This window comes from Aphis gossypii, chromosome X (assembly GCF_020184175.1).
Source record: "Aphis gossypii isolate Hap1 chromosome X, ASM2018417v2, whole genome shotgun sequence".
NCBI lineage: Eukaryota > Metazoa > Arthropoda > Insecta > Hemiptera > Aphididae > Aphis > Aphis gossypii.
This window is the reverse complement of record NC_065533.1, coordinates 13,431,357-13,457,785: the sequence shown is the minus strand read 5'-3', so window position 1 is coordinate 13,457,785 and position 26,429 is coordinate 13,431,357. Positions and strand designations below refer to the sequence as shown.

The 26,429-nt window shown below is 22.5% G+C and overlaps 3 protein-coding genes across 7 annotated transcripts; 1 reads left to right on the top strand and 2 right to left on the bottom strand.

The window, feature by feature from the left end:
- Window positions 1–121: 121 nt before the first annotated feature.
- On the bottom strand, window positions 122–3,903 carry LOC114128997 (protein C10). The gene is made up of 3 exons (XM_027993615.2): window positions 3,675–3,903; window positions 2,739–2,915; window positions 122–1,545 (listed from the first exon to the last, which is right to left on the bottom strand). Exons 1-3 carry the CDS (start codon window positions 3,712–3,714, stop codon window positions 1,412–1,414), a joined length of 351 nt encoding a protein of 116 aa, XP_027849416.1. The 5' UTR covers window positions 3,715–3,903; the 3' UTR covers window positions 122–1,411.
- Window positions 3,904–4,010: 107 nt separating this feature from the next.
- On the top strand, window positions 4,011–14,701 carry LOC114128996 (zinc finger CCHC domain-containing protein 8 homolog). 4 transcript variants are annotated; one of them, XM_050206358.1, is made up of 8 exons: window positions 4,011–4,110; window positions 5,533–5,845; window positions 7,001–7,203; window positions 7,342–7,571; window positions 8,491–8,609; window positions 8,751–8,904; window positions 10,066–10,193; window positions 10,545–14,701. In XM_050206358.1, the coding sequence occupies exons 2-8, from the start codon at window positions 5,552–5,554 to the stop codon at window positions 10,902–10,904; spliced, it is 1,488 nt and encodes a 495-aa protein (XP_050062315.1). In that variant the 5' UTR covers window positions 4,011–4,110; window positions 5,533–5,551; the 3' UTR covers window positions 10,905–14,701. The 4 variants fall into 4 exon arrangements, with proteins under 4 accessions (XP_050062315.1, XP_050062314.1, XP_027849414.2 ...); XM_050206357.1 differs by having other exon boundaries at window positions 4,012–4,110; window positions 5,530–5,845; XM_027993613.2 differs by lacking the exon at window positions 4,011–4,110 and adding an exon at window positions 4,266–4,404 and having other exon boundaries at window positions 5,530–5,845.
- Window positions 14,702–15,789: 1,088 nt separating this feature from the next.
- LOC114128995 (N6-adenosine-methyltransferase non-catalytic subunit-like) lies at window positions 15,790–19,397 on the bottom strand. Of its 2 annotated transcripts, none has more exons than XM_027993611.2 (6): window positions 19,269–19,397; window positions 17,521–17,808; window positions 16,901–17,074; window positions 16,417–16,626; window positions 16,180–16,352; window positions 15,790–16,114 (listed from the first exon to the last, which is right to left on the bottom strand). In XM_027993611.2, exons 1-6 carry the CDS (start codon window positions 19,284–19,286, stop codon window positions 15,916–15,918), a joined length of 1,062 nt encoding a protein of 353 aa, XP_027849412.1. In that variant the 5' UTR covers window positions 19,287–19,397; the 3' UTR covers window positions 15,790–15,915. The 2 variants fall into 2 exon arrangements, with proteins under 2 accessions (XP_027849412.1, XP_027849411.1); XM_027993610.2 differs by lacking the exon at window positions 19,269–19,397 and adding an exon at window positions 17,869–18,103.
- Window positions 19,398–26,429: the final 7,032 nt, after the last annotated feature.

Below are 26,429 nucleotides of genomic sequence, written 5' to 3'. Positions count from 1 at the left end.
TGCCCACATAGAGCGGAATCTTCTGTATGTATACATTTTCTGCTTTGGAAATTAAAAATGGTAATAGCAACATGCTAGGATGTATGATTCTAAAAACTTCAATAAAATAATGTATACCTGATAATAATAAAAACTAAAACATCCAACTTTATTAAAAATTGTTATTACAAATAACTTTATAGTTTGTTAATATTAAATAGATATTTAAATATCCACAACTTAAAAAATGTTAATAATTTTTTAAATAATGAGTTTTTAGGAATTAGTTATTATAATATTTACAATATTTTAATCTAACCTATATCATGTACAAAATGGTGATATATATGTATAATTAAGACATAACTAACAATTGTTATAATCTCACACCATATATAAGGCATCTCTTGGCTCTCACATTAAATTATAGATGAATAGATGACACTAATCCGAAAAAAATGTGATTAAAATAACTATATAAATGGTTATTTTTCTCTCAAATTTTGATATATATTTATAAATTTTATGGTGACAGCCATACACCATAGGTGAAGTTACTATATATGAGTTTGGTTTATGCATTACGGTTTTAATAACCAAGAAATATAGTTACATTAGTTATTACCAAGATAATTATTAAAACCTAATTGAAATGTAATAAAAAACTCAGCTTTCATTTCAAACATTTGAAACTAAAACCGTTGTTATGAACTTTAAATACAGAATAAGTAAAATTTCACTTATAAAATGAAATATAAAGAGGAATGTAAAAATGAACTTTTATTTATTTTTATTAATATGTAAGTTTACATACATTATCCTTTGAATTTTGCTAATAAAAATCTCTGTATTCATTTCAACCATTTGAAACTAAAACTAATACAATAAGCTTTAAATATTCATTATTTATTCTATAACATATAGAATAATATGTTTATAAGAAATTAATAAAAAAATAAATTCTTATCTATAATTGTTAATTACTATGTAAACATACATTATCCATTTTAGTTTTGCTAATAATAAACTCAGCTTTCATTTCAAATATTTGAAACTAAAACCATTACAATAACTTTTAAATGTAAAGTAAGTATAATATAACTTATTGAATGAAATGTTTAAAAGAAATTCAAAAAATAATAAACTAATAACAAAACTATAATGAAAGGAATCAGATTATTTGATCTAAAAGGCTGTAACAAAAATAAAAAATGATTTAATTGTCATGTCTATTAATTTATTAGTCGATTTCAATACTTTATTTATAAATTGTAAAAAATTAAAAATTGATTAAATACAAATTTAGGTTATCAATAATGAAGAAAAATTAAATTATGATATATTCTTAAGTAATTTCTTATAACATATTTAAAAAATTATTTTAACTTCAACTTAGTATTACTAGTGTTTCTTATGAATTAAATAATTAAATCTACACATGTGAGGTTACAGCACTTGAAACATTGACTGGTGGCAAATAAAAAGATCGTATCTGGCGGTGAAGATCAGCTACTACTCTATCATCTTTTTCAAATGCAACTACACTTCTGGTAAATTTTATAATTCCTAAAAAAAGAAAATAAATACAATGTTTTTGTAGTCAATACAGGCATATAGGTACTGTATGATAAATTAGGATAAAATAAAAAATGTAGAATAAAATAGTCATGTTTCAAATAAGATATATTAATATTTGTTTTTTATAAATGAATTTATACTCAAATCTACTTTATTGTTATTAGTTATTATTTTATCAGTTGAAGCGCAGTTTAAGTTTGAGTATATTATTCTCTGTGTGCACATGTGTGTATTTTGTTTTATTATAGCTAAAAAACAATGATATTTATTAAATAATTATAATGCATGAATGCAACCAAGTTAAAAGTAGTTTAATTATATATAAAAAAAAAATGGTACTTCTATGTTTTTGCAAAAAATAAAAATGTATAATTAACAATAACTAAAAAAAAAAAATTATTAAATCTGGTTTGGAGGTCGTTAAATTAAAATGCATATTAATTATCATAATAATATCCATTTTTTAGCTACATGTTTAAGCCTATAATATTTGTAAGCTTTTTTTCCTGATATTTTTAAAAGGTAAAGTAATTTATTTTATTATTAGTAATACTACTAAATAATAAGTGTCATATTATTTTGAATATTTTATAATGAGTAAAAAAAAGATGGTCACATAAACATTTGTTTAAAATCTGATATATAAGGTTATTCGTTTTCTAATTACAACAAAAAAATAAAATCTTTTGTCAAAAATTTGATTTGCATACAAAATTCTCATTTTACTTTATTTTTAAATTTGATTTCTTAAAAGTACAAACTAGATCCAATTTGTTATTTAAAACCACTCTCATAATTGAAATTTAAGAATTTTTTCAACTAAAAAAAAAAATATCATAATGAAATCATTGTAATATTTACTACTTTACTTAGAATCTAAAATATAAATTACAACTAAAGTAGTTCAATTTTTTAATATTTTTTTAAGTCATAATTTATTCAGAGAAATACCTTTTTTTTTGTTAAAATAGATGGTAGAATGGACAAATTAAATTTAAAAATATGCTCATGCTATTCACTTCAATCACTATTTATACTCATTAATAAAATTATCTACACAAATATTTGTGATGAATTTTTACTTAAATAATAATTAATTAAAACTTTAGATTAGTATATCACTATATTTTAGTGTTTTATGGTATATTATAAATTTAATGGTACATTATACTTTTTATTACCTTCTCGTCCTTCAGGAAGCCCATATTTTTTTATTACGTCCATTTGAGTACTAATAACTATTGGATATACATACTGCATTACTTTTAGCATATCGTTACCAGCCTTACTTTTAGCATCTTCTAAATTCAATGCATTTTCACAAGTTGTCAGAGATTCCAGAATTTCAGCCAAAATAACTAAAATAATTTAAAAGAAAATTGAAATAGTATTAAAATGTTATAAACATATTATCAACTATACTATAAATCTATATTAGACTAAATTAAAAAATTATCTAAAATATTAACTTCATTACAATTTTCATTTGTTTACGAATATATTGGGTTACATGCACCATATATCAAGTCTTTGAATTGTTATCTAGAACCAATGATTTTCAACTAATTGTATGAGACATGGAAGAAATTAATTATTATTATTATTAATTATAAATAATATAATATATGTATCTACAGTTTAAGTGGTAAAAGGGCATTTTCAAAATTTGTAAGTGATATCAGAATATAAAAAAGTTGAGAACCTCTGTATTAGACTGTATGTATACAGTTTAACCTTATTAAGTTAAAAATTTAAATAACTTAATTGTCTTAATTAGAGGTAATAATTAATAAGTCTTTAAGATATCTTCTACATATTGACATATTATACTTAAACAAGCCTATATTTAATTTACCGGCAATTTAAAATGTATTAAAATCCCTTGAATTTTTAGTTATAATTAATTTAAATAAATTATCAAAAATCAAATGTTTCATAATATGAAATATGAATATTTTCGAAAGAGTTAACATATCGAATTAATGACATCTGTATTACTCATATATTATGGAATTTGAAAAATAAGTATTCTTTATTTTTATTTGTTTCTATAACAACAAAAATATAAACATTATTTGCTAACAGCGTAAACATCATAATTCATAATAATTTATTACCTCTCATAGTATTTGAATCAAACTGTATTGGCGTTGTCATTATTGGTTTTTTGAGAGTATAAATCAGAAATAACCCAAACACTCGACACTTATGTTTTATTTTTTTTAAAACTTTCTATTAATATCATAAAATATATTAAAGTGCATTAATAATTTGTAGTATTTACAAGAATACGTTTACATGAAGTTATCGTAATACAATGGAAACCTGAAAGTACAAAATATGTATTCAGTATTGACCGTATCTGATTAGAGGAAAATCACTCAAAAATTAGTATCATGTATTTATCATAAAAAATATTTATTAATCGAAGAACAATTTGATAAAGCTATCGGCCGTCAGATAACATCAAGAACAGGAGAAAAAAAAATCAAATATTATTTATCTACAGATATTAATTCATTGTTTATGTTGACTTCAAAAACTAAACTACAAGTATTTGACAAAATTCTTTTGAAAATTTATAACTTACTAATTTTTTTTGTAACAAATACCTAATATTAATAGATTAATTCAGAATGACTTGGTATACCGGTGTGTTATTGTTGTTATTGATACTGTGATATCGTGATAAGTCAGTCGCTGTTTGTGGCGATAATATTGATAATAAATATGATTAGGTGTCTGGCGAGTGCTTTATTCATCGGTAATTGTTGTAATACGAATATTTTAAACTGTGTGTGTCAGTCCAGTCAGTTCGTTAGGTGCTGTTTGTTTTATGTTTTGATGGTAAGTTTTGTTCTTGTTTGGGACTTTGGGATGGGATGTTTTGGAGCCGATATAATTTGAATCTACATCTTGAGGGTACAGAATACCATCAACTTTGCACATAGTATCCAATGATATATTTTAGTCCTGAACTCTTCATCCAATATGCGCCTTGTGATTTGAGAAATAATTTTGCATTTTATTCACTATGGATTTTTGTGAAATATACCTATGATTGTAGCAAAAGTACTTTTCTAATATAATAACTACAAAATAATTATATTATTATGTACTTCATAGTTTTTTTTATTAATGTATGACACTGATATCTATGTGGAAATAGATAAAAATACACTTCTTAATACGTCATATAGGATTAATGTATATACCTATACACATTTTATTATATCGCAAATAATAGTTGGCAGATACTAACAATTTTTTACAGAAAAAAAGTATCTGTATCCTTACTTAATTAGTTAACTAAGTGCTGTAATAAATAACTTTTAGTTGTTATAAATTATAAATTCTTAATATATCTTAGTTAATTTATTTAATTAAGAAGACACTACATGTGTCTTACAAACATTCAATATAACAAATTTGCGTACATGTTTTATGATGTTTTAATTTTTAAGCGAGTTATGAGGTCTAATATACTAAATTATTGATATTAATAGAATACTTAAAAAATAAAATATAAAAAACAACAGTAGATAACAGATTTTTTTATTAGTTTTAAGTTTGATAATATGTCAGTTCATTAAAATATTAAAGTTAACAACATAATATCAGTTCTACTGAATGCAAATTTGCTATGTTGAATGTTTGTAAGATGAAGACAGCACGTGTGGGTTTAGTATCTTAGTAAAGAAAAATTATTACTTTTTAATTGCCATTCAGAATGATTGTATGACTATTTTATTCTATTTAACTATACTCAACTTTTTAACAATGTTTCATAATTTAAATTCGGTCTCCTATGTAGAGATCCTGTGTTGGTACAAATTTCTGTGTAGATAGCATAACAATGAGTACAACTGTAACAAGCAACAATAATGTTTTATTTTTTTTGTATAATACAATTAGTCGAATAATATCACTACTCACTATATTAATAATATGGTATTTGTGTATTTGTTATAGTAGTATTCAGTTATCATTCAACATGAGTGAAAACAATGAGGCTATGGAATATGAAACTACTAAGAATGATAATATTGATGAATTAAGTCTACAACCAGGGTACAGTGGTACAGAACCGTATGATTATCCAAGATCTTATGATAATTCAGAACTATATGATAATTCTGGACCATACGATGGTTCGGGATCTTCTGATGATTTAGAACAAGATTATTATCCAGAAACTAATGAGTTGGAATCAAAAGAAGAAAGTGAACCTTTGTTTGTTATAGACAGAACTAAAAACTTTAGGCTAAATCGTCCGATAGAATACGAGGTAATTACTTATCATATTTAAATTATTTAATATTTATATTATTGTCAGTAGTTTTCTTTAGATATTTCAAGTTTTAAAGTCAAATTAAATTTAGATTTAATAATTTACTATTTAGTACTTATGTTTAAAATCATTTAATGTTAATCATTAACTTAATTAATAAGTAAAACTATTGAATGGAACATATTTTTTCATAATGCTGTTAAGTATGATTCACCCAGTTTTAGTATAATTTATTCAATTAATCATTAATAATATTAAATATAAAATAATATTGAATAGGATATAAATCTTTTACAGAAATGTTTGTTTTTCAGGAAATAAAGCTAATATACCTATATCAAATATAATTTTGTATTGTTTGTTATATTTTTATTCAAATAATGAATACACTTTTAATTATAAAAAATTATTATTTTCCCCTTAAAAACAATTATAAAGTGGGTACTTTCTTCAGTAGGTATCAAGTTTACTTAATAATTAAGTAAATAACTGTAATGGATCTGTTAATTTTGAAATCAACAATAAATAATTTTTATACTTAGTTTGAAGACTATTTTGTAAGAATATAAAATAAATCACATGTAATATTAAAAAATAATATATTTATAAAATTTAAATTCTAATTCCAAATACTAACAAAAATTATATCTAGCTATATATTTTCAATATTTCAAATATAGGTATATACATATATAATTAATTTAAATATTTTGAATATTTCATCGTGTATAGGAAATTATAATTTATGTAATAGTACCTAGAATGATTTAAATTTCTACAACTAATGAATTTTTAATTGGCACAAAATATCAAAACATTTTTGATAAAATATTGTTTCTGTTTAGTTATTTAATGTTTTTCAAAATTTCAATTTCAACGTGGTTTTACTATTAATTTTTTTTTTTTTTTAATTACATTTTATACTAACTTAAAATGCTTTTGAACAAAAAAATTGATTTAGTAATAGTATTTTTAACTTTATTACTTGGATAATAATACCAAATTCAGTTTTTGGAACTTTAAATAAACTTTACTGATAATATGTTTGTATAATATTTTATTTTAAGTACAAGATTATATTTATTAAAGTAGTAGAATTTAAGAAATTATAATAAGATTCTATTTATTACAGAAACATATTTTTTGTTCTAGAGTTCGTTTAATAAAAATAAATGTGGAAAAAATAATTTTGGTGCACAAAGACAGAATTCATGTTGGAATTGTAATTCTGTAGATCATTCGTTGCATAATTGTCCAGAACCTAGAGTTCAATGGAAAATTACAAAAAACCGACAGACTTTTCTTATGCAAAAACAACAACAACAAAATTCTGGTGGTAGAAACTTCAAAAATCGGTAACTTAAAAAAAATTCTAAGGGTTACCTAAATTTTGTTTTGTTTATAAGCTTTAAAATTATATTTTACTTATATACCTATTCAAATAAATATTTTATAAAATTGTAAATATGTAAATATTGTTTGTTATAATTTAGATATGGAAATCATAAAAATGTACGATACTTTATAGCAGGAACTAAAACTTTATGGAGTGATTTAACACCTGGTAAATTAAGTGATAGTTTATTAAATGCATTGGGTGTTCCTAAAAATGGACTCCCAATACATATCTACAGAATGCGTGAACATGGTTATCCTAGTGGATGGCTAGAAGAAGCTAGAGAAGAATATTCTGGAATTTCAATATATACTACACCTAACGAATGTAATTATAAATCCTTTTTACTTTATATTAGTATTCAAATACTTCATAGAAGTGGATAAGTTTTAAAATAATTTTGGATTGAATTTTAAAAATAAATATTTTTAATTTTAATACATATAAAATTAAACCAGATAAATTAGTATCTTGAAATTCTTTGAAATAGCATGTCTAATCGTAATTAAATAAGTACAGTGACACTTCTATTTAATTAAGTCTCATGGAGAATAATAAAATTTATTCATTAAATAGAATTAACATATGATTAACAATAAAGGTGATAGTTGTCAATAATAATTTGTCAAATAGAAAATTTTGTTAAATTAAAGTTTCATTGTATTATCCATATTTTCAGTATAGTTTGATTTCTATTATCCAAACTAATTAAGGATCACATCTAGTTCGGAATGTTCAGATACTGGGGATTTTTTAAATGTTGTTTATGTAATTTTATATTTTATATTTAATATGCAATGTATTTTTGGTACGTAGGTACTATATTATTTCTTATTATTTTATTGTAAAGAAAAATGACTATAGGGTACATATTATATTTATATTATACTAATAATAAATTGTGACAAAAATAATAAAATTGGTGTACTAACTAGTACGTCAGGATAATAGAACGCACAGATACATTAATTGATATGTATTAATTTTCAAATAATACAGGGTATATATTTTACGTAACTGAGGTTCTATTATATATATACATTAATTATATTAGTGTTAGATTTGATTATAATATTGGTAACTATGAATATGTTAAACGAAGTCGTATATTTTTAGACAGAAACAACCCTATTGATATTATTGATATTATTTAATACACTATTTGATTTTTATAATTTGTGAATTTCTTAGTCATTTAAAATTATCAGTTCAATCCTAACAAACATTAATGTTTTTTTTCTTTTAGGTTTACCTCTTCCTGGCAGAGAAAATGGAACAAATGATTACTTCCATTGCAATATTAATGAAAGAAAATTACACGAATATCCTGGATTTAATGCACCTTGTCCACCAGATGTTATTGATGTATGATTTTTTTTTTTACTTATTTGTATAAGTAAACTAATTAGTTAAATTAATTATGTATATATTTCATAATTACAAATTTATTTTTCTTGTTCACTTTTTGATAATTTGTAATATGTGATATTTATTGAATTTTTTTAGGAAGCGAAAGCATTTGGTTGTCCTGATTATAATCCTGAGCAAAGCCTTAAACATATGTTTAAAAGATTAAAAACTGGCCAAGTTGGTAATAATGGAATACCATTGTCGTCTGGAGCTAGTAGTCAAAATACATGTTTTGCATCTACCAAAAATGGTAATGATTTAAATGATGTCAGCTTACTGCTTGTTTTCTATCTTTAGCCTACACACAACATAAATCAAAATCATTTTTAAAAAAAATATTTTTAAGTATTCTTTGAGTAAAATTACCTATTATCAAAATGATAGAGAATAAAATTTTTGAGGTTACGACATCAATTTGTAGGAATATTGTCAGAAAATAATTTAATATCTATTTAAATTTATATTTTTATTTTAAAATTTAAAATTATGTAAAATTATAATAATATTTAAAACCAATATATCAAACCTTTAAAATTATTATTATTTATAATTTTCGTAATAGGTCATTCATAGTCATTTTACTTTAAGTTGATTATAAAATTATAAAAATTATTCATGTCATTTGTGCTTTAGTATTGGTTATTTTTCTATCTATATTTTAATTTTTAAGCTAGATATAAGTATTTTTAACTTGAAATATTTACAACACTCATGTTTTGCTAATAATTTAAAATATCAAAAATATCCAATGCTCTTACCTTGAACTTAGATAATAGGTCTATTTACTCTTAATATTAAAAGTAACAACACATAATAGGTTTTCTAAACAAAAATGTTCTGTGTTGTATGTTAGTCAGATAAGGCCATAATGTTATATTATGGTATTAAATTTGAAAGTAACTATAAAATATTGTATTCAAAAGTCAACTTTAAATGGTTCTACGTTTTTATTTATAAAAATTAGTTAAAATATAATATTTGCAAATTCTTCATTTATTCAATAATATTATTCTGTATTTTTTATTCTTTTTCCATGAATATTGGATGCAAAAAAAACACATTATTAAAATTTAATCTATTCATAAAATGTTTATTAAACAAAATAACAATGGTTCTAGAATCAAAATATCTCATGCTTCAGAATTTAGGTATTTAAAATATTAATGACACTATTTATAGTATATACATATATAATGGTCTAGTTATGTATATTATTTTATAGTCAATATAATGCATTTTATTCATTATATACTTAGAGTAATTGCTAAAAACATATTCCTATTTAATTATCAATTTTTTCACGCAAATAGCTATCATATCACACAAACTTCAGTATTATGTTATTATTTATTTTTATCATTTTTAATTACTTCTTTATAATTTTAATAACATGTATATTTAAAAAATTTAGAATATTCAACTGAAGGAAATACCTTGGATTTAAAAATTAATGAAAAATTAAAAGATGGACCACCCTCATCGCCAGAAGATGGAGAAATTACAGAAGATGAAAGTAAACCAGAAAATAATGAAGATGAGGTGAGACTTAAATTTAATGTTAATATTTTATTAATATTTTGTTCAAATATTAATTCATTAAGTTCAAAGTTAGATTTTAATATTATGGCAAAAATAATTAATAATTGCTATTTATTTATGTGAAAAATGATTAATATTATTCTTGGTGTTTTAATTAATATTTTATTTTTTTAAACTTATACATTTTATTTATTAGTTATTGTGATAACTAGCCATACATAATGAATTTAAGTTGTAATAGGAAAGTTATCTTATATTTAATAATAAAATGATATCTTTATAGTAACAAGTAATGGGTAGGTAACATTAATTTACTTAAGAGTATATTAATATACAATTTTTAATTTTAAGGTTCCATCTAATGCAATAGTGCCGGAAATTGATGAGCAAAATAATTCAAAGTCCTTTGAAAGTTGTATAGATACTCAAAATGATTCCCAAACAAATTTCTCTGATTCAAAAACTATGGACAATGAATTGACCTCAACACCAACATCAAAAAGGCAATTTGGTGACGTTAAATCTGAAATCCTTGGCACTCCAGTTCTCAAAAACTTTTCTTCTTATGGAAACCGACCAACTCATGAAAATTTTGCTAAAGGAATGGTTGATATGGTAGATCATGAAAACTTACCAAATGCTATAGGGACATTTAAAAAGTTAAAAGAAATATTGAAAGACGTACGCAAGACAATTAAAGATTTAATATGATTTCAGACAATTTACTCCTAAATTTTTTTAGACAAAATTATTTTGTCATTCATAAAATCCAATTAAAAATTCATCAATATTTGTAATGAAAAAACTCAATTCATGAACTATTAATGACAAAATACCTTCATTAGTATTGTTTTCTTATCAATTTATAATTATACATTTATGATAAGTATAAAACATTGATATTAAAAAAACTTAATTAAATAATTTTAGACTTATTTTTTTTCACTTTGTACTTAATAAATATAATTATCTATGGGAGGAAGATAAAAAAAATACTGAGACTTACTATAAATAATATTATAACGTAGTATATAATTATATTAGAACTCATTTTATTATGATAAGTACTAGTATATACTAGTTGTGTCATATTGACATTAAACTTCATTATTATTATGTTAAAACATAATTTCAAAAATGATATGTTTGTATTTACTAGCCAAATCTTTTATCTAACAACACATTGTTTCAAAACTATAAATATTTCATCACATAATTTATAGTCAAAATTAAACTTAATATTTTAAGTCTTTTACTTTTGAATGACAAAATACATTTTTAATATAATACTTTAAAATAGAATGCTTTTTAGTTAAGTATCTCAATACATAATCAAAATTTAGAAGAGTAATTTATAAGTAATACTCAAAATCTAGCTGAACAAAATGGATTGATATAGAGATATTTTGCAAAATATTGGTTTACTGCTTCATTCACTTAAACTTTAAATACTTATAAGTTATAACTCATTAATTACTCATCTGAATTTTTATTTTTATTTATTAGATACTAGAAAAAATATTTAGTTGTAATATATGAAATTAAAAATGTATGTTGTCATTAAAAAATATAAATAGTAATAAATTTTTTTTTTTAATTTTGATTTACTTAGACTAGAAATTATGTAATAATTTCTTTTATAGATTAAAATTTAAAATTTATAGATATTGAAATAATGAGTATTGTATGATAAAACATTCATTCTGTATATTATATGTTTATATGTATAATCATCTATACTATTGTTACATTTTATTTTGTATAGTAATCAACTAATTAATATCAACTAACCCTAGACTATAATATAATTTACAAAATTTTTCTTTGTATTATCTTATTTATTACTTTCCATCTTTTTTCATTATTGCTAAAATTTAAATTAAGTTATTTTTTATTTAATTTCCAAAAGAATTGAGTTTTGTTTATTGAAATTTAATATCTCAGTCTCTCCAAATTAAAACCATATATACTAATATTGTGTATTATTATTTAAGTAATGTATAATTAGTGACACAAAATCTGGTAAGTGACTGCATTACTAGCCAGTCATTTTATATCATTTGGTATCATAAATGTACCACATTACATAAAAATTACCTGTTATACACCTATTATGTAAATGTTCTGGAGTAGTTGAGAATCTATAGATACTAGTTAGAGTATGATAGGTAGGTGAAGTAGTATGCTGCCAAGCTTTTGTGTTGCTGACTAAATAAACTATAATAGGAATATAAAAATATATAGTAATGATTTATGGAATTACTTTCTCTAAAAAAGAAATAAAAATAGTCTGTACTTAATAAAACTTATATTGAATAGTTGAAATTCATCATTTAAATATTAAAAATGTAAATTAGTGGAACTTTATATTATCAAATTATTATAATCAATTAATACTTACAAGTTTTAAAACTAATAACGGCTTTATTTTAGTAAAAAATAATAAAAACAAGAATGTTTGAACCGAAAAAAATGTTTATTATATTTTTATTTTTAGTGTATAATTGAGTTGTAAATAAATTAAATATGCTGTATCTTAGTAATATTAAGTGTATTAATATTTTTTTTGGTGTACAAAGCATAGTACAAAGACTCAAATTCTTTGTTTCATTGGTAACTTTTTTACAATCAGCTTTCAAACATTAAGTTTCTTTATTTTCACAACTAAAATAATATTGTCGTGTTTTCATCAAAACTTTATACGAGTATAAAAATGATATCAATTTATGATTTGTAAATTTTCATATACATATTCTTTTAAAGTATTTAAATATTTATTTTTCTTAGGTGTATAGCTATGTAATTTAAGAAATATATTTTTCTCAATTTAATAATCTTGATTAATTATGTAATTAGTCAAACCATTAGGTATTACAAATTACAAAATGTTTGGAATAATAATTAAGATAATTTAAAATCAAATTAATAAATGAACACTTAATTTTAATTTTAATTTATACTATTTATTTAAGAACTATTGTTTGATACTTTAGATAAATTCCATACTTAATACACGTATGCATAATGAATAAAAAAATAGTTAACAATAAAGCAAAAAATTTGAGTCAAAAAGTTAGTAGTGAATATAATATTGTATAAACACTCAAGTCAATCTGTATTAACAATATGTTATAGTAAATAAACTTAAGTGATTGATTTATATTTAAAATTAAATATTATAATTTATTCATTTTACTGTTTAATAAATACATATATAAATATATAAATAGATTATATGTAAAAACATTGTACTATACTCAATTATTTTTTACTACATTTAGTAATATTTTTGTCTTATCTATTAAATCAATAATTGTACAGTATAAAATATAATAGAATCTTATGAACTTAATTCATTGTGTTAAATTTTATAAATTATATTAATAAATGATGAAATTGTGAAATACTATAGTTATAATTGATATATTTATAAAACATAGTTTATTCTATTAAGGAAATATCAATGTAGAAATTTAATTACATATCATACTTCTAGCTTTATTACTGGATTAGACAAATATAATTATATTATATTTTATGTTTTATGATATCATATACTTAGAAAATTGCCTATAGTGTACTTTTAAAAAACAAATTTTACACAGTAGAATCAAGTCATTCAATTCATCCACATTCAATATAAATGTACATTTTTAAAGGTATGATTAGGAATATTATTACTTATGGTTCTTTGATAGCATATTATGATATTTCCAAGTTTATTTCATTCATATTTTTATGTATAATAAGTAAAACAAGTAATAATAATAAACTAAAGAAATTCTTAATTTAAATAATTTAAAAATGTACAATATATAATTTAAAAATAATATTTGTGTTAATAATAATTTAATGTTTCACTAACAATTTTTAAGAATTTGGACTGAGTAATTTTTTTAATAAATTATTATAATATTAATTTATGATTGTGAATCATTATTCGTTTGTTTATTATTACTTCTATTGTTCAATTTAATAATTAATAAGTAATAGTTATTGAATTGCTCATTTGTAGAGCTTTAATAAACGTACAAATGTTAAGATTTTCAGTCTGAATTAATTTTTAAACTTATCGTTAAAATTTTTAGCTACATTTTTAGTCTTTGTTGATCCATCAATAGTTGTTTAGTAAAAATTCCACATGGTGTGCAAATTATGAGACAGATCTAATTAATTATGGTGCCAGATTATTTTTTATTGTCAAATAACAGTTACATCAAATTAATCAAACTATGTTAATACATATTTGCTTGTTATATTTTTAGTATAAACACTTAAACATATTACATATATTAATATTAATACAATTAATATTATATTTTAAACATTGTATGTGTATACATAATCTATAATTTATTTAAGGTTTTTAAATTACAACTATAAAATAAATAAATAGGGAATTTTGTCTGTCATTAGTTCACGAAAAATGTCGGAAGATATTGTCTTGGATCTTTGAATTTATGTAATAATTGGGCTGCATTCAATAAATATTTAAGATTTACAGACTATATTTTATTATTTAAGTTTCAGCTAATTCAAACCACTTATGATTTGGCTTTATTATTATCAGTGCTGTATTAGGATTAAAAAAATATTTGATGGCCGGGGTTAATAAAATGCGCAGCTCTTACATGGAGCTATGTAATATGCCGGGTGCTAACATTAAAAAATTTAAAACTATGTATATTTTAAAATTACAAATATTTTTACTGAAACCATAGTTTTTATATGGTTCACATAAATGGTTAACATATGGTCTGCAAGCCATATCTATAAAATTTAAAAATATACTTTATTCTTATTTTATATTAGTTTAATTAATTTAATATCTTTGTTAGTAAAGGAAATGTAAGCTAAAAATCATATTAACTTGTAATTTTATAATTTTAATTTGCCTTTGATAGGAATAATAATATGATAAACATTTTTTTATAATATTAATTTTTGTTAAATAGTTAATAAATGTAAAACTTTTAGTTAAACTTGAACAATAATTAGCATTACTATAATGCAAGCTATAAGGAATTTTACTATAGTATATTAATTCACAATCTAAATTCTAAAATGTGTGAAAAAATTGATTCTTGATTACAAGAAAAAATAATGTCTAAAATTGATGGTGATCTGTAGTGTTAAAAAGGTTGGGAACCACTAATATATAACTGGTATACAACATGTCAATATTATGCTTAAACATAAATTAAAAACATCTTTATTTTAATTTATTAGCATAATTTATTGGAAATTAAAATAATATTACTGTATATTCGTACATTGTATTTCAATTCAACATTAAAATAATTTATATAATTATTATCATTGGTCATCGACCAATAAACTGATAAAGATTTAGTAAATATATAAAAGACGCCAACACCTGAGAAATATAGTTTAAAGAAAAATATTATATATTTTTAAATAAGTTTTATTATTATTATTATTTTTTTTTTTATAGAAGTTAAGAAATTTGTTATAATTAATACATGCTTAAGAGCACTTTTATTCATATACTCACTTCCCCCTACCACATTTGGCACTGATTACTACAGTACTTTACACCTTTAACATGTATAAATAATTTTTTCAAAATATGATATAAATATAATAATATGTTTAATTTATATTTATATGTTATCAGTGCATAAATAAAGTATCAGACTAAATTAATAATTGTTATATTATTCTAATACTTCTATTCTCTATTCTTAAAAAAAATCTTTTCTCATTTATTTTGGCATTTATTAAAAGAAGGAGGAGACTTTGGTCTTAATTCTTCAATACGATTTGTACAACCAGTTGTTAATTTACCATTGATGAAATAACTTTGATATAAATCAATGTTGAAATTAGAAATAGTCAATTCTTGTCCCAGAGTTAGCCATCCTGGACGTATACTACCATCGCAACCAAATAGATGTAATCTTAAACACAGAAATAGAATTAAAAGTGTTTAAATAAATTTATATATACTATTTATGTATACTACCTTCTTCTTCCGAGACAAAAATGTTCTATAATATTGAATATTTCTGCCGGTTTTTCCATTGAACCATAGTCATTCTTTTCACTAATAATTAAATCAGTATCAATGTTTGAGTGAATAAAATCACCATCTATAGATCGACGGACTGTCCCTTTGATACCCATTAAACAATGTTCCTATAGTTATAACATGCAATTAAATTAAATTACAATTTAATGAAATTATGATATAAAAAATTACCTTAGTACGTTGGAAAAGAGCATTTGGTTCCAAACATTTTAAATGGTTAGAATTTTTAATATTTGTTTGAATCCAACAAATATCTTCACAGCGCCTAAAACCCCAGTGACGTAAACAATCACGACCATTATCCAAACCATCAGATGAACCACACCAAAGAAAAATAAAACTACGACGAGCAGCTATTTCATTTAATTTCAAGTCCATTACCTATTAATATTATGAGGGTACATATAAAAATGATTATTAAAATATTATTAGATTGTCTAACAAGTAGATGTCAATACTTATTAATGCTGGGTTGCATAAAAAATTAATAAATTCAATGGTTAATTAAAATTCAAAGGACCAATCAGAGGCTACTAAATTATGTTTTAGGAACCATTAGATTGATTCATAAGATTTTTAGTGATTCTTTATGCTTCCTTATTTAAGTAGGTATAAGTATATTACCAATTAGTTATTATAAGTTTAAGAAGCTCACTTGTTTCCAATTCCATAGATCTTTTCTGGTTATACCTAATGTTTGTTGATATTCTTCTAAAGGTGGTTCAACAAGTATAACATCAAATTTAACATTTAAACTTTTTAAATTATATGTGCTAAGATTACACTTTAGAAACATTGGAGGAGCAGCAGTTTCAAATACAAGTTGATCCTATTAGAACACCAAATAATTATAATACAAACATTTTAAAGAATAAGTATACATTGTAAAATTAAAAAAAAAAAATCAAAATCGATATGTTATTACTTATTAGTATCACTTTAGTATGAATATTAATTCATATAAATATTAATAGTCAGATAAAATAATTTTTAATTTTACTCGTAATTTTCATTTATTTTAATGACTTTTAGTACAATATTTTGTTTAAGATATTGTTCTATTTAGTGCCTATGTAATACAATGTATTTTATAATAGTATAGAATTAGTCTCCAAAAGTTATTAGACTCATTACAAAAGATGACTATTATAGCTGTACGAACATGTCATTTAAAAAAAAATAATGTAATAATTTATTTCAACAAAAACTAATTATTTAATTTTAACGGTTCATTAGGTTTTATAGAATATTTTAGTATTTATAAAAGTACTATACCTTTAAATGAACTAATTCCTTTAGCTTAGGAAATTCTTCATATCTGTTGTCAATGTGAACATCTCTAATAAAATTTTGTGGACGTTGACCAGTATCAATAAAATGCTGACAATAATCATTGTGTGGATTATACAATATTGTATCTTTAAGAAATGGTATTGAATCCTCAAAAGTTGGTTCTATACTCGTTACTTTAGCATTATATTTTTTAATTGAGCGCGTTTGATTTTTTTTCTTTCTATAAGGATTTAATGCTTCTCTTAACTGTTGTACATTTGAGAAACCTAGCTGTAAATAAAAAAAAAGTTTTATATATTTACCAATAATTTAAATATTTATTCAATTTACTATTTTTGCAATCATTTCTTTCCTTTTTTTAGACTGTTTTTTTAATATTCTTAATGTTTCACTCATAGTATTGATATCTTGTACAAAACCGTAAATAATATAAATTCAATTACAACTTTAAATAGATAATTTAAAAAACATCTAACATAATAGATTATTTAATTATTATATTATTTTAAACAATTGAAATATTGAATAATAATTAATAAGCATTGTTTTACAAACATTTATCAGTAATAATAACCTTTGTTTGTTGTGATATATATATTATCATATTGGTTCTTAGTCAGATTGTCAACTTAAAAATTTACATGCTGAAAATATTAAGGTATGATAAAAATTAGATAAGATATATGCTTCAAAGGTAATTTGCCATCTATACAAATGATGTAAGTATTTCCTTTGATATTCTTTTTAATGAAAAAATAATTTAGTTATTATTACTTATTTCATTACTAGTTCACCACTCTTCCATCAATATCGTTTTATAATTATTTAATGAATACTCATAGTCTGCGTTCTTATCACGAACACGTTTTTTTTTATATTAATAAAAAATAATCAATAAATTATTATAATTAATAGATAATATTATTTATTCTGAAATCCCACAATCTCTAGTTCACCATTTGTTGTATTTTCAGCTCAATCTTAATATTTCTGTTATCGAAATTATTATGATTACCTTTGAGAATAATCGTAGTCTACAATTATAAACTTGTTTTTGCCTCAATGAAGTTTGTTGGAGAACTCTCAGTGGTTATATAATATCATAGAACAATAATAATGTAATAAATTAGTAACAGGATATAGTTGATTTAGTGTCTTTGTCCTTAGTGACAATATGTCGTATGTATTAATATTATACGAGTGTGAAGTTTGGTGACTAAAGCTAGGTGACTATTTTTCAGACGACTAGCGATAAGAAAGCCCGTATATTCGGTTGCGTTTCGATACCAAGGGCTAAACTTTTGTATAGCCAATCAACCACAAGATAGTGCAATGACAACGATTTTGGAATTATTAAAAGCATTTAAAATTTTGAACATTGCATAGTAATAGCCGTCCAAACTCCCTGGTGACTAAATTTCTTGCGTTAATCGTTTGTCATTAATTGTTGTTTTTAATTTTTTTTTATCGAGTTCAGGAAGGTGGTGAAGCACTTGACTTACATATTATAAAGAAAGCTAGGAAAATTTACAACAAGATGGAAATAAATTTGGAGTACACACGGCTCTCGGTCACATAGTAATAGGCGACTTTTTTCCGTGCGGCTGCCGAATGGCGTATTATTATTGCCTATATAGGTATCTAATTGATAGCATAAAGTGAAAATATTAACACGAATCTTGAATACTTACACAATATTATTTGTAAATAAATTATGAGTAGGTACTTACTTGATGCAATTTGAACATTAATTATTAACAATATCGACGATGAACGTTGATAGTAACTTGAATGGCAAAAACAAATAATTCAATGTGCACTATAAGCTGGTGACTAACTGACGGACCTTTGAATACCATAATAATACATTACCTATGCGTTCGCAGGAACGCCCGTAGAAATGTAGCTCAGGGGGGGGGAATTGCAAGTACCTAAATACTTATGGGAAGATTTACCGCTACATCTTTCATCTACTTAATGTTAATAGTATCAATATTACAGTATCATTAATAATTTTTTAAAAAGCAAAACTAATTTAAGTTAATAAAAAAATTACACAATTAGTTATCATATTTATAAGAAAAAATTTAATAAAGCTTAAACAAAAAACAATTTTATTTCATCATATTTTATTATTTTATTCAAAAAGTAATGACAATCTACTTTTGTTTGAAGCAAATAAATTAATTAAATCATCAATTTGCTGATTAAAAAATTGTATTTTAAATCAATTTCTTAATTGATTTAAAAATTAACGATAAATGTACCTAATAATAATAATGTGTCAAAAGGTTTCAATTTCCGTCGACGACGGGCTGGTTTTATAATTTATAATCGCGTATGCTTTCTAAGTATTTTGATTTTATTATTATAATATTATGCTGCTTTTCATACACATGACTGGTAATTAAATATAGAAATATTTATAAACTTATTTATTTATTAAAGAAAAGAAATAAAAATAACAATTGGCTTATCTATGATTATCTATTTTGTTATAATTAATTTATCCATTTTATCTTTATTTAAGCGCAGCAGTTAGTTTGACACTAACTTCATTAACAGAAATTGCCATTCGTAATTTTTTTTTATCTAGGTTTAATTTTAGATTTTGAACGAAGTGATAAATGTATTGATTTTACAATGATGTGTTTTTTTTTTTTTGTGTGTGTGTCTGTGTACAGCATAACTAGTCGAAATAATGCTTCAATTTCAAACTTCTCGGGTGGTTTCCGATGGAAATGTGAATATCCTTGGTGCATTATACAGGTAAAAAGTACACATTTTCCAATAGTTTTTAAAAAAATCGAGAAAAACAAAAAAAAAAAAATGACGGAAAACGGCAAAACCAGTTTTCGACCGAATCGATTTTTTTATATGGTTGTAATTCAAAAACTAATCACTGTAAATACTTGAAATTTTCACCAAATGTTAATGCCAGTGGTATCCGTATATAGTTAAATTTTCAAAAAAATTTGACTTTTTTGAGTTATTTATAGACCACTGAAATTTTCGATTTTTTTGAGAAATTTTTTTTAAAGTGTCGATAAAAAATTTTTGGATGACCAAAAAGTATTGAAAATTGAATACAAGGTTATTTATGAGTTGTTTTTATTGTAGCTAAAAAAAATTAAAAATCGTTAGTCACAATTTTTTTTTATAAGCGTTTATAGTTCAAATTTTTACGAAATCTGTCGAAAACACGAAAATTTGCAAGTAATTTTGAAGTTGAAAAATCATAAAATTTTTTGTGTTAATAACTAAGAATTGAAAATACAACACTAAGTGTTCCATAAATTTTCCTTCAAGTATCTATAGAGAAAACTCAAAGCATCATTATAAGAAAATTTTTAAGTGTGTTTGAATTTTAAATTTTTACGAAATCGCGGAACGATAACGATTTATCCTCAAACGATTTTAAATATTTGTTATTATTCAAAAAGTATAAGTAGTAGATACTTGAAAATCTTACCAGTTACTTAGATTGGGGTTTTCCTTACATTATTTAATTTTCAAAATATTTTGAGTTTTTTTTGAGCTATTTATAGACAACTGAAATTTTCAATTTTTCTGAAAATTTTTTTTTGAAGTGTCAATAAAAATTTTTTGGCCCTATCAAAATACTTGAAAATTGTATACAAAGTTCCTCATATGTTATTCTTATAGTGATTAAAAAATTATAAGAATACATAGGCACAATTTTTTTTTATTAGCATTTGAAGTTCAAATTTTGACGAAAATTCGTCAAAATTATGAATATTTGCAAATTATTTTGTAGGTATAATTCATAAAAATGTTTGTATAGGTAGCTAAGAGTTGAAAATTGAATACAAGATTTTTCATAAGTTTAGCTTACAATAATTATAAAAGAACTTAAATTTTGGCGTATTTAGGCCATTAAAACATAAACCACCTTTTTCACCAACCACTGGAAGTTATATCCTAGGCTGACAAATCATCTTCGTTCAGAATCGTTTTTCGTATACAATGATACCTATCATTGCATTCACATTTAACCTACCCTAGTCCCTAGTCCGAGGTCCACCCTACCCCCTAATATACAGCAGAACGGTACCCACTTGCCCGCTTTTTTATTTTATATATAAAATATTAAAATTCAAGAAATTTGTAAATTTCAATTGATTTAATTGATTTTCTGATCTTCAAACACAGCATAAAATAAAAATATTCTATGCATTACAGACATTGAAAATTGATAATTTAAGATAAGTTTTTTTTTTTTTTTGTTTACTTAAAACAATTTGGACATAATTTTAAATATGGGGCGTGGATTAAATGTTTAACACTAATATAATTCAAATGTTCTAAAATATATTACTCCTTCCATAAACAATTTCAAACTCATCCTAATCCTCTTATAAAAAAACTGTCTATTCTTACACTCCTTTGTAATCCTAATCGCATGTTAAAAAGGATGTTGTGCAGTGACCTATTTTAAATTTTAATATCATAATAAAAAAGAAAAAAATTAATAAATTAGCCAAGAGTTTCGAATAGGTGGATATTTATAATTTATTATACCTGTTATGTCATATATTACTCTTGTCATAGAAACTTATTGTGCTAATTTATATAGATTGTTTATGTCAAAAATAAACATTAATTTTTATCATAATCGTTTTAAAGATTTAACTGTGGAAAAGCTGAAGCATTTTATGCTTTGAAAGATATTTATTACCATGCATGTTAAGATGTTATTGTGAAGTGATATTATTATCTAATACAATAAAAAATTCTTGTCAAGGATTTTTTGGAGGTCAGTTAAAGTAAACATAAATTTTGTTTTGAACTTTATTTAACAAAAAAATTATTGATCATTTATTTAACTTGTGTTAAATGTTAGGATTTTCTATGCAAAAAGATTTTTTTTAATTATTTAGTTGGTTTCTTGTTACTTAATATGCAATATTTTTTAATACATATTTTCAGATAGGTTAAGTGTTACAAAGAAAGATTCCATCAACTTATAGGTTATAACCTTCACTATTCATATTGGTAATACTATTAATGTCCTATACAAATTGGTGTTCTAATTGAATTCGCTATTATTTTGTACGAGTATAAGTTGTTGTAGTGCTTTAAGTACAATTGAATACCAGTTAACCATTAGTTGCATGAATATTTTTAGTAGTTACATATTTACTACTTTATAATATTGTACCTTAAATTTAATTTTTTAATTTTTATTATAAATTGCAATTTTAATAAATATTTAATATTTCTCATTATTTGAAACTAAATAATGCTGGTTTAGTACAAAAATGATTAAAATGAACTAGTGCAGTGGTTCTTAACCTTTTTCGAATGACGGAACACTTAACATTTTATGAGGATTTTACGGAACACAGCCGTAAAATAAAACAGTAAGTAAATTAATTTTTAATTGTTTAATATATTAAACAATAAATGTATAACATAAAACAGTTTGCAAATATGTCAGGAAAACGTCTTACTTATATCATTGTGTTTTGTTTTAAAAGTCAAAATGTTAAGAAAATGAAAATAGAAATACTAAATAAAATTTTTTCTATTGGTTTTAAAATTTTGTCGGAACACTTATATTAAGTCCACGGAACACCGGTTAAGAACCACTGAACTAGTGAGTAATAATATTTTTTAGTATTAGATGAATGAGGAAAAAATGTACAATCCTAAATACTATATACTGACCAACTCACCAATTGATGTATTAATTAAATAATTTTGGGGTCTATTCATTTTTTGACATTCAATAAGATATTTTTATGGCACATTCTTAGATAATAAAAATTAATACTGTAGTTTTATTGAAATCTAATATACAGCGTGTAAACAATTTCATAATGATTTATATATATTTATTGAGATTGTGTAATTTCTGAGAAATGGCTTATTTAAACTATTTTTAGTTTGGGTTAAGAAATCAGCAAATTTAATTTACTAAAATTATTAAGATTTAGTACAACAATTATTAAGACTAAGTGTTATACTGCTAACAGTTAATCATAAATGATACTTTACAGGAATCTAATATTTATATTTTGACATGTAGCAATGACCGCTGGACATTGAGTTAAACAATCATTAAATTAAATCTAAATAAACTTGGAGATGAGCAATTTTCAACTATTTTTTACATATTTGATATTTAATACATAAAATTTTTTTTTTAGTTATTAACAATTATTGGGTTTATTTCATTCAACACTGTTTAAACCACTATTTGTGAATTGTGAGTGGCACATTGAATACATTTTAATGTAGGGTGCAGGTACAATTAATAAAAAAAAAATAATGTATAGATTTAATAATAAAACTAACTCCTATACTTATTTTGTTACACCTTTGTGGTTAGTTAAAATATTTTTTATTTTCTCTTGGAAAATTATTTTGCTGAACTACCTACTATTATTCAGAACCATTACATTTTAAACGAAAAATATTTGACCATTTTTTGCCAACACCATTACTTAATGTTATGTTGCATGTAATAAGCCGAACCTATTGTCAATGAACAAATAGAAAATATTATATAATATATTTAAACAATATAAGTTTGTATCAAATGATATAAAATAGCATTGATGCCTGAATCATTCAATTTGATTTAGGGCATACTTTTTGAAATATATTAAATAACAAATTTCTATAGTATATTACTTAATATTGGCAATACAATTTATGACATGATAAAGTATTGAAAAATTATGTTATGTATTATTGTATTACTGTTAATTGTCTATTTGATTAACTGTCATTGTCCCAGTCCCGACAGTGATGGTTAATCGAGTTTTTACTGTACTAAGAATGTTTACATTATTAAGTGTGTAACTCATACTCATAGATAATAGATGAATCTATGCTCATACTCAATAATTGAATCATTTTATACTATAATTAAACAAAATGTTTGAAACAAAATAACCACAATAATATTTATAAAAATTGTATTTACATCAATATTATATTGAATACAAGGGTTTATAAAAATTAATAAAATACACAGCTGACTGAAAAACTTATCTAACATGTATTATTTCTTCTGTTATTATTTAATACTGTACCTACTGTAAATGTGTAACCAAGATAAACAATATTAAGGGACATTACATTTTTATGGCACAAGGTAATATCAACTATAACAGGAGTCACCAAACTTTTCAAACAAGTTATTAAAATTAATTTTAAACGATCGACCTATATTCTTAGAAAGATTGATCAGTGTATCATTATTGACTAGCTGGTGACCCCTGAACTACAACATATAACGGTATATTATAAAATCCAATATTCAAAAATCATGTTTGACGTACTTAAAAAAATATTTTAGAATATAAAGAAATATTATTCCTTATTTTAATACTTATAATAAACCCATGAAAAATAATTAGTAGTATACATTAAATAATTTTAAATTAATTAAATGTCAATACAATTTAAACTGTAAATACCATATTAGTTTAAATAAAAATTACACACTTTTTAAATAAATAAAAAATGAAAAAAAGTATTTGAAAACCTGACTAATTCTATAATTTTCTATAACTAATAAATTTTAACCAAATTAGTTTATACTATATGGTACCAATATATCTTAACAAACACTAGACAATATCCTTATGGATAGTGACAAAATAATCACATCAATTTTTCTAAGGTTATCGTTGAAAAAAAATAATTATGAATTACAATAAATACTTATAATAAACACATGAAAAATAATTATTAGTATACATAAAAACAAACTAAATAATTTTAAATGAACCAAATATCAATACAATTTATACTGTAAATACCATATTAGTTTAAATACAACTACACACATTTAAAAAAAATAAAAAATAGAAAAAATTATTTGAAAACCTGATTAATTCTATAATTTTCTATAACTAATACATTTTAACCAAATTTATTTATACTATATGGTACCAATATATCTTAACAAACACTAGACAATATCCTTATGGATAGTGACAAAATAATCACATCAATTTTTCTAAGGTTATTGTTGAAAAAAAATAATTATGAATTACAATAAATACTTATAATAAACACATGAAAAATAATTTGTAGTATACATAAAAACGAACTAAATAATTTTAAATGAACCAAATATCAATACAATTTATACTGTAAATACCATATTAGTTTAAATACAACTACACACATTTTAAATAAATAAAAAATAGAAAAAATTATTTGAAAACCTGATTAATTTTATAATTTTCTATAACTAATAAATTTTAACCAAATTTATTTATACTATATGGTACCAATATATCTTAACAAACACTAGACAATATCCTTATGGATAGTGACAAAATAATCACATCAATTTTTCTAAGGTTATTGTTGAAAAAAAATAATTATGAATTACAATAAATACTTATAATAAACACATGAAAAATAATTAGTAGTATACATAAAAACAAACTAAATAATTTTAAATGAATAAAATGTCAATACAATTTAAACTGTAGATAACATATTAGTTTAAATAAAAATTATGCACATTTTAAATAAATAAAAGATGAAAAAAAGTATTTGAAAACCTGATTAATTCCATAATTTTCCTTAACTAATAAATTTTAACCGAATTTATTTTATATTATATGGTACCATATGTCTTAACAAACACTAGGCAATATCATTATAGATAGTGACAAAATAATCAAATCAATTTTTCTAAGGTTATTGTTTTAAAAAATAATAATTATGAATTACAATCAACGATAACATAATTAAAAGGTAAGCATAGTAAAAATGAATTATGTCTGGCGCATAAATATATGTTGATTTCAAATAGATAATACTTATTGTAATTTAACATACATTTATTAACAATTATTCATATTTAAACTGTTTAAAACATAATACTGTACTTAAATATG

What these genes read in the sequence shown, in the direction of transcription:
- LOC114128997 (XM_027993615.2), bottom strand. Translation starts at nt 3,714, where the DNA reads ATGACAACGCCAATACAGTTTGATTCAAATACTATGAGAG. An exon ending in TGATTCAAATACTATGAGAG is followed by an intron (nt 2,916 to 3,674) that starts GTAATAAATTAT and finishes AAATTATTTTAG; the next exon opens with TTATTTTGGCTGAAATTCTG. An exon ending in GCTTCCTGAAGGACGAGAAG is followed by an intron (nt 1,546 to 2,738) that starts GTAATAAAAAGT and finishes TTCTTTTTTTAG; the next exon opens with GAATTATAAAATTTACCAGA.
- LOC114128996 (XM_050206358.1), top strand. Translation starts at nt 5,552, where the DNA reads ATGAGTGAAAACAATGAGGCTATGGAATATGAAACTACTAAGAATGAT. An exon ending in GTCCACCAGATGTTATTGAT is followed by an intron (nt 8,610 to 8,750) that starts GTATGATTTTTT and finishes GAATTTTTTTAG; the next exon opens with GAAGCGAAAGCATTTGGTTG. An exon ending in CAGAAAATAATGAAGATGAG is followed by an intron (nt 10,194 to 10,544) that starts GTGAGACTTAAA and finishes TTTAATTTTAAG; the next exon opens with GTTCCATCTAATGCAATAGT.
- LOC114128995 (XM_027993610.2), bottom strand. Translation starts at nt 17,934, where the DNA reads ATGAGTGAAACATTAAGAATATTAAAAAAACAGTCTAAAAAAAGGAAA. An exon ending in AAGAAATGATTGCAAAAATA is followed by an intron (nt 17,809 to 17,868) that starts GTAAATTGAATA and finishes TTTTATTTACAG; the next exon opens with CTAGGTTTCTCAAATGTACA. An exon ending in ATCTATGGAATTGGAAACAA is followed by an intron (nt 16,627 to 16,900) that starts GTGAGCTTCTTA and finishes TAATATTAATAG; the next exon opens with GTAATGGACTTGAAATTAAA.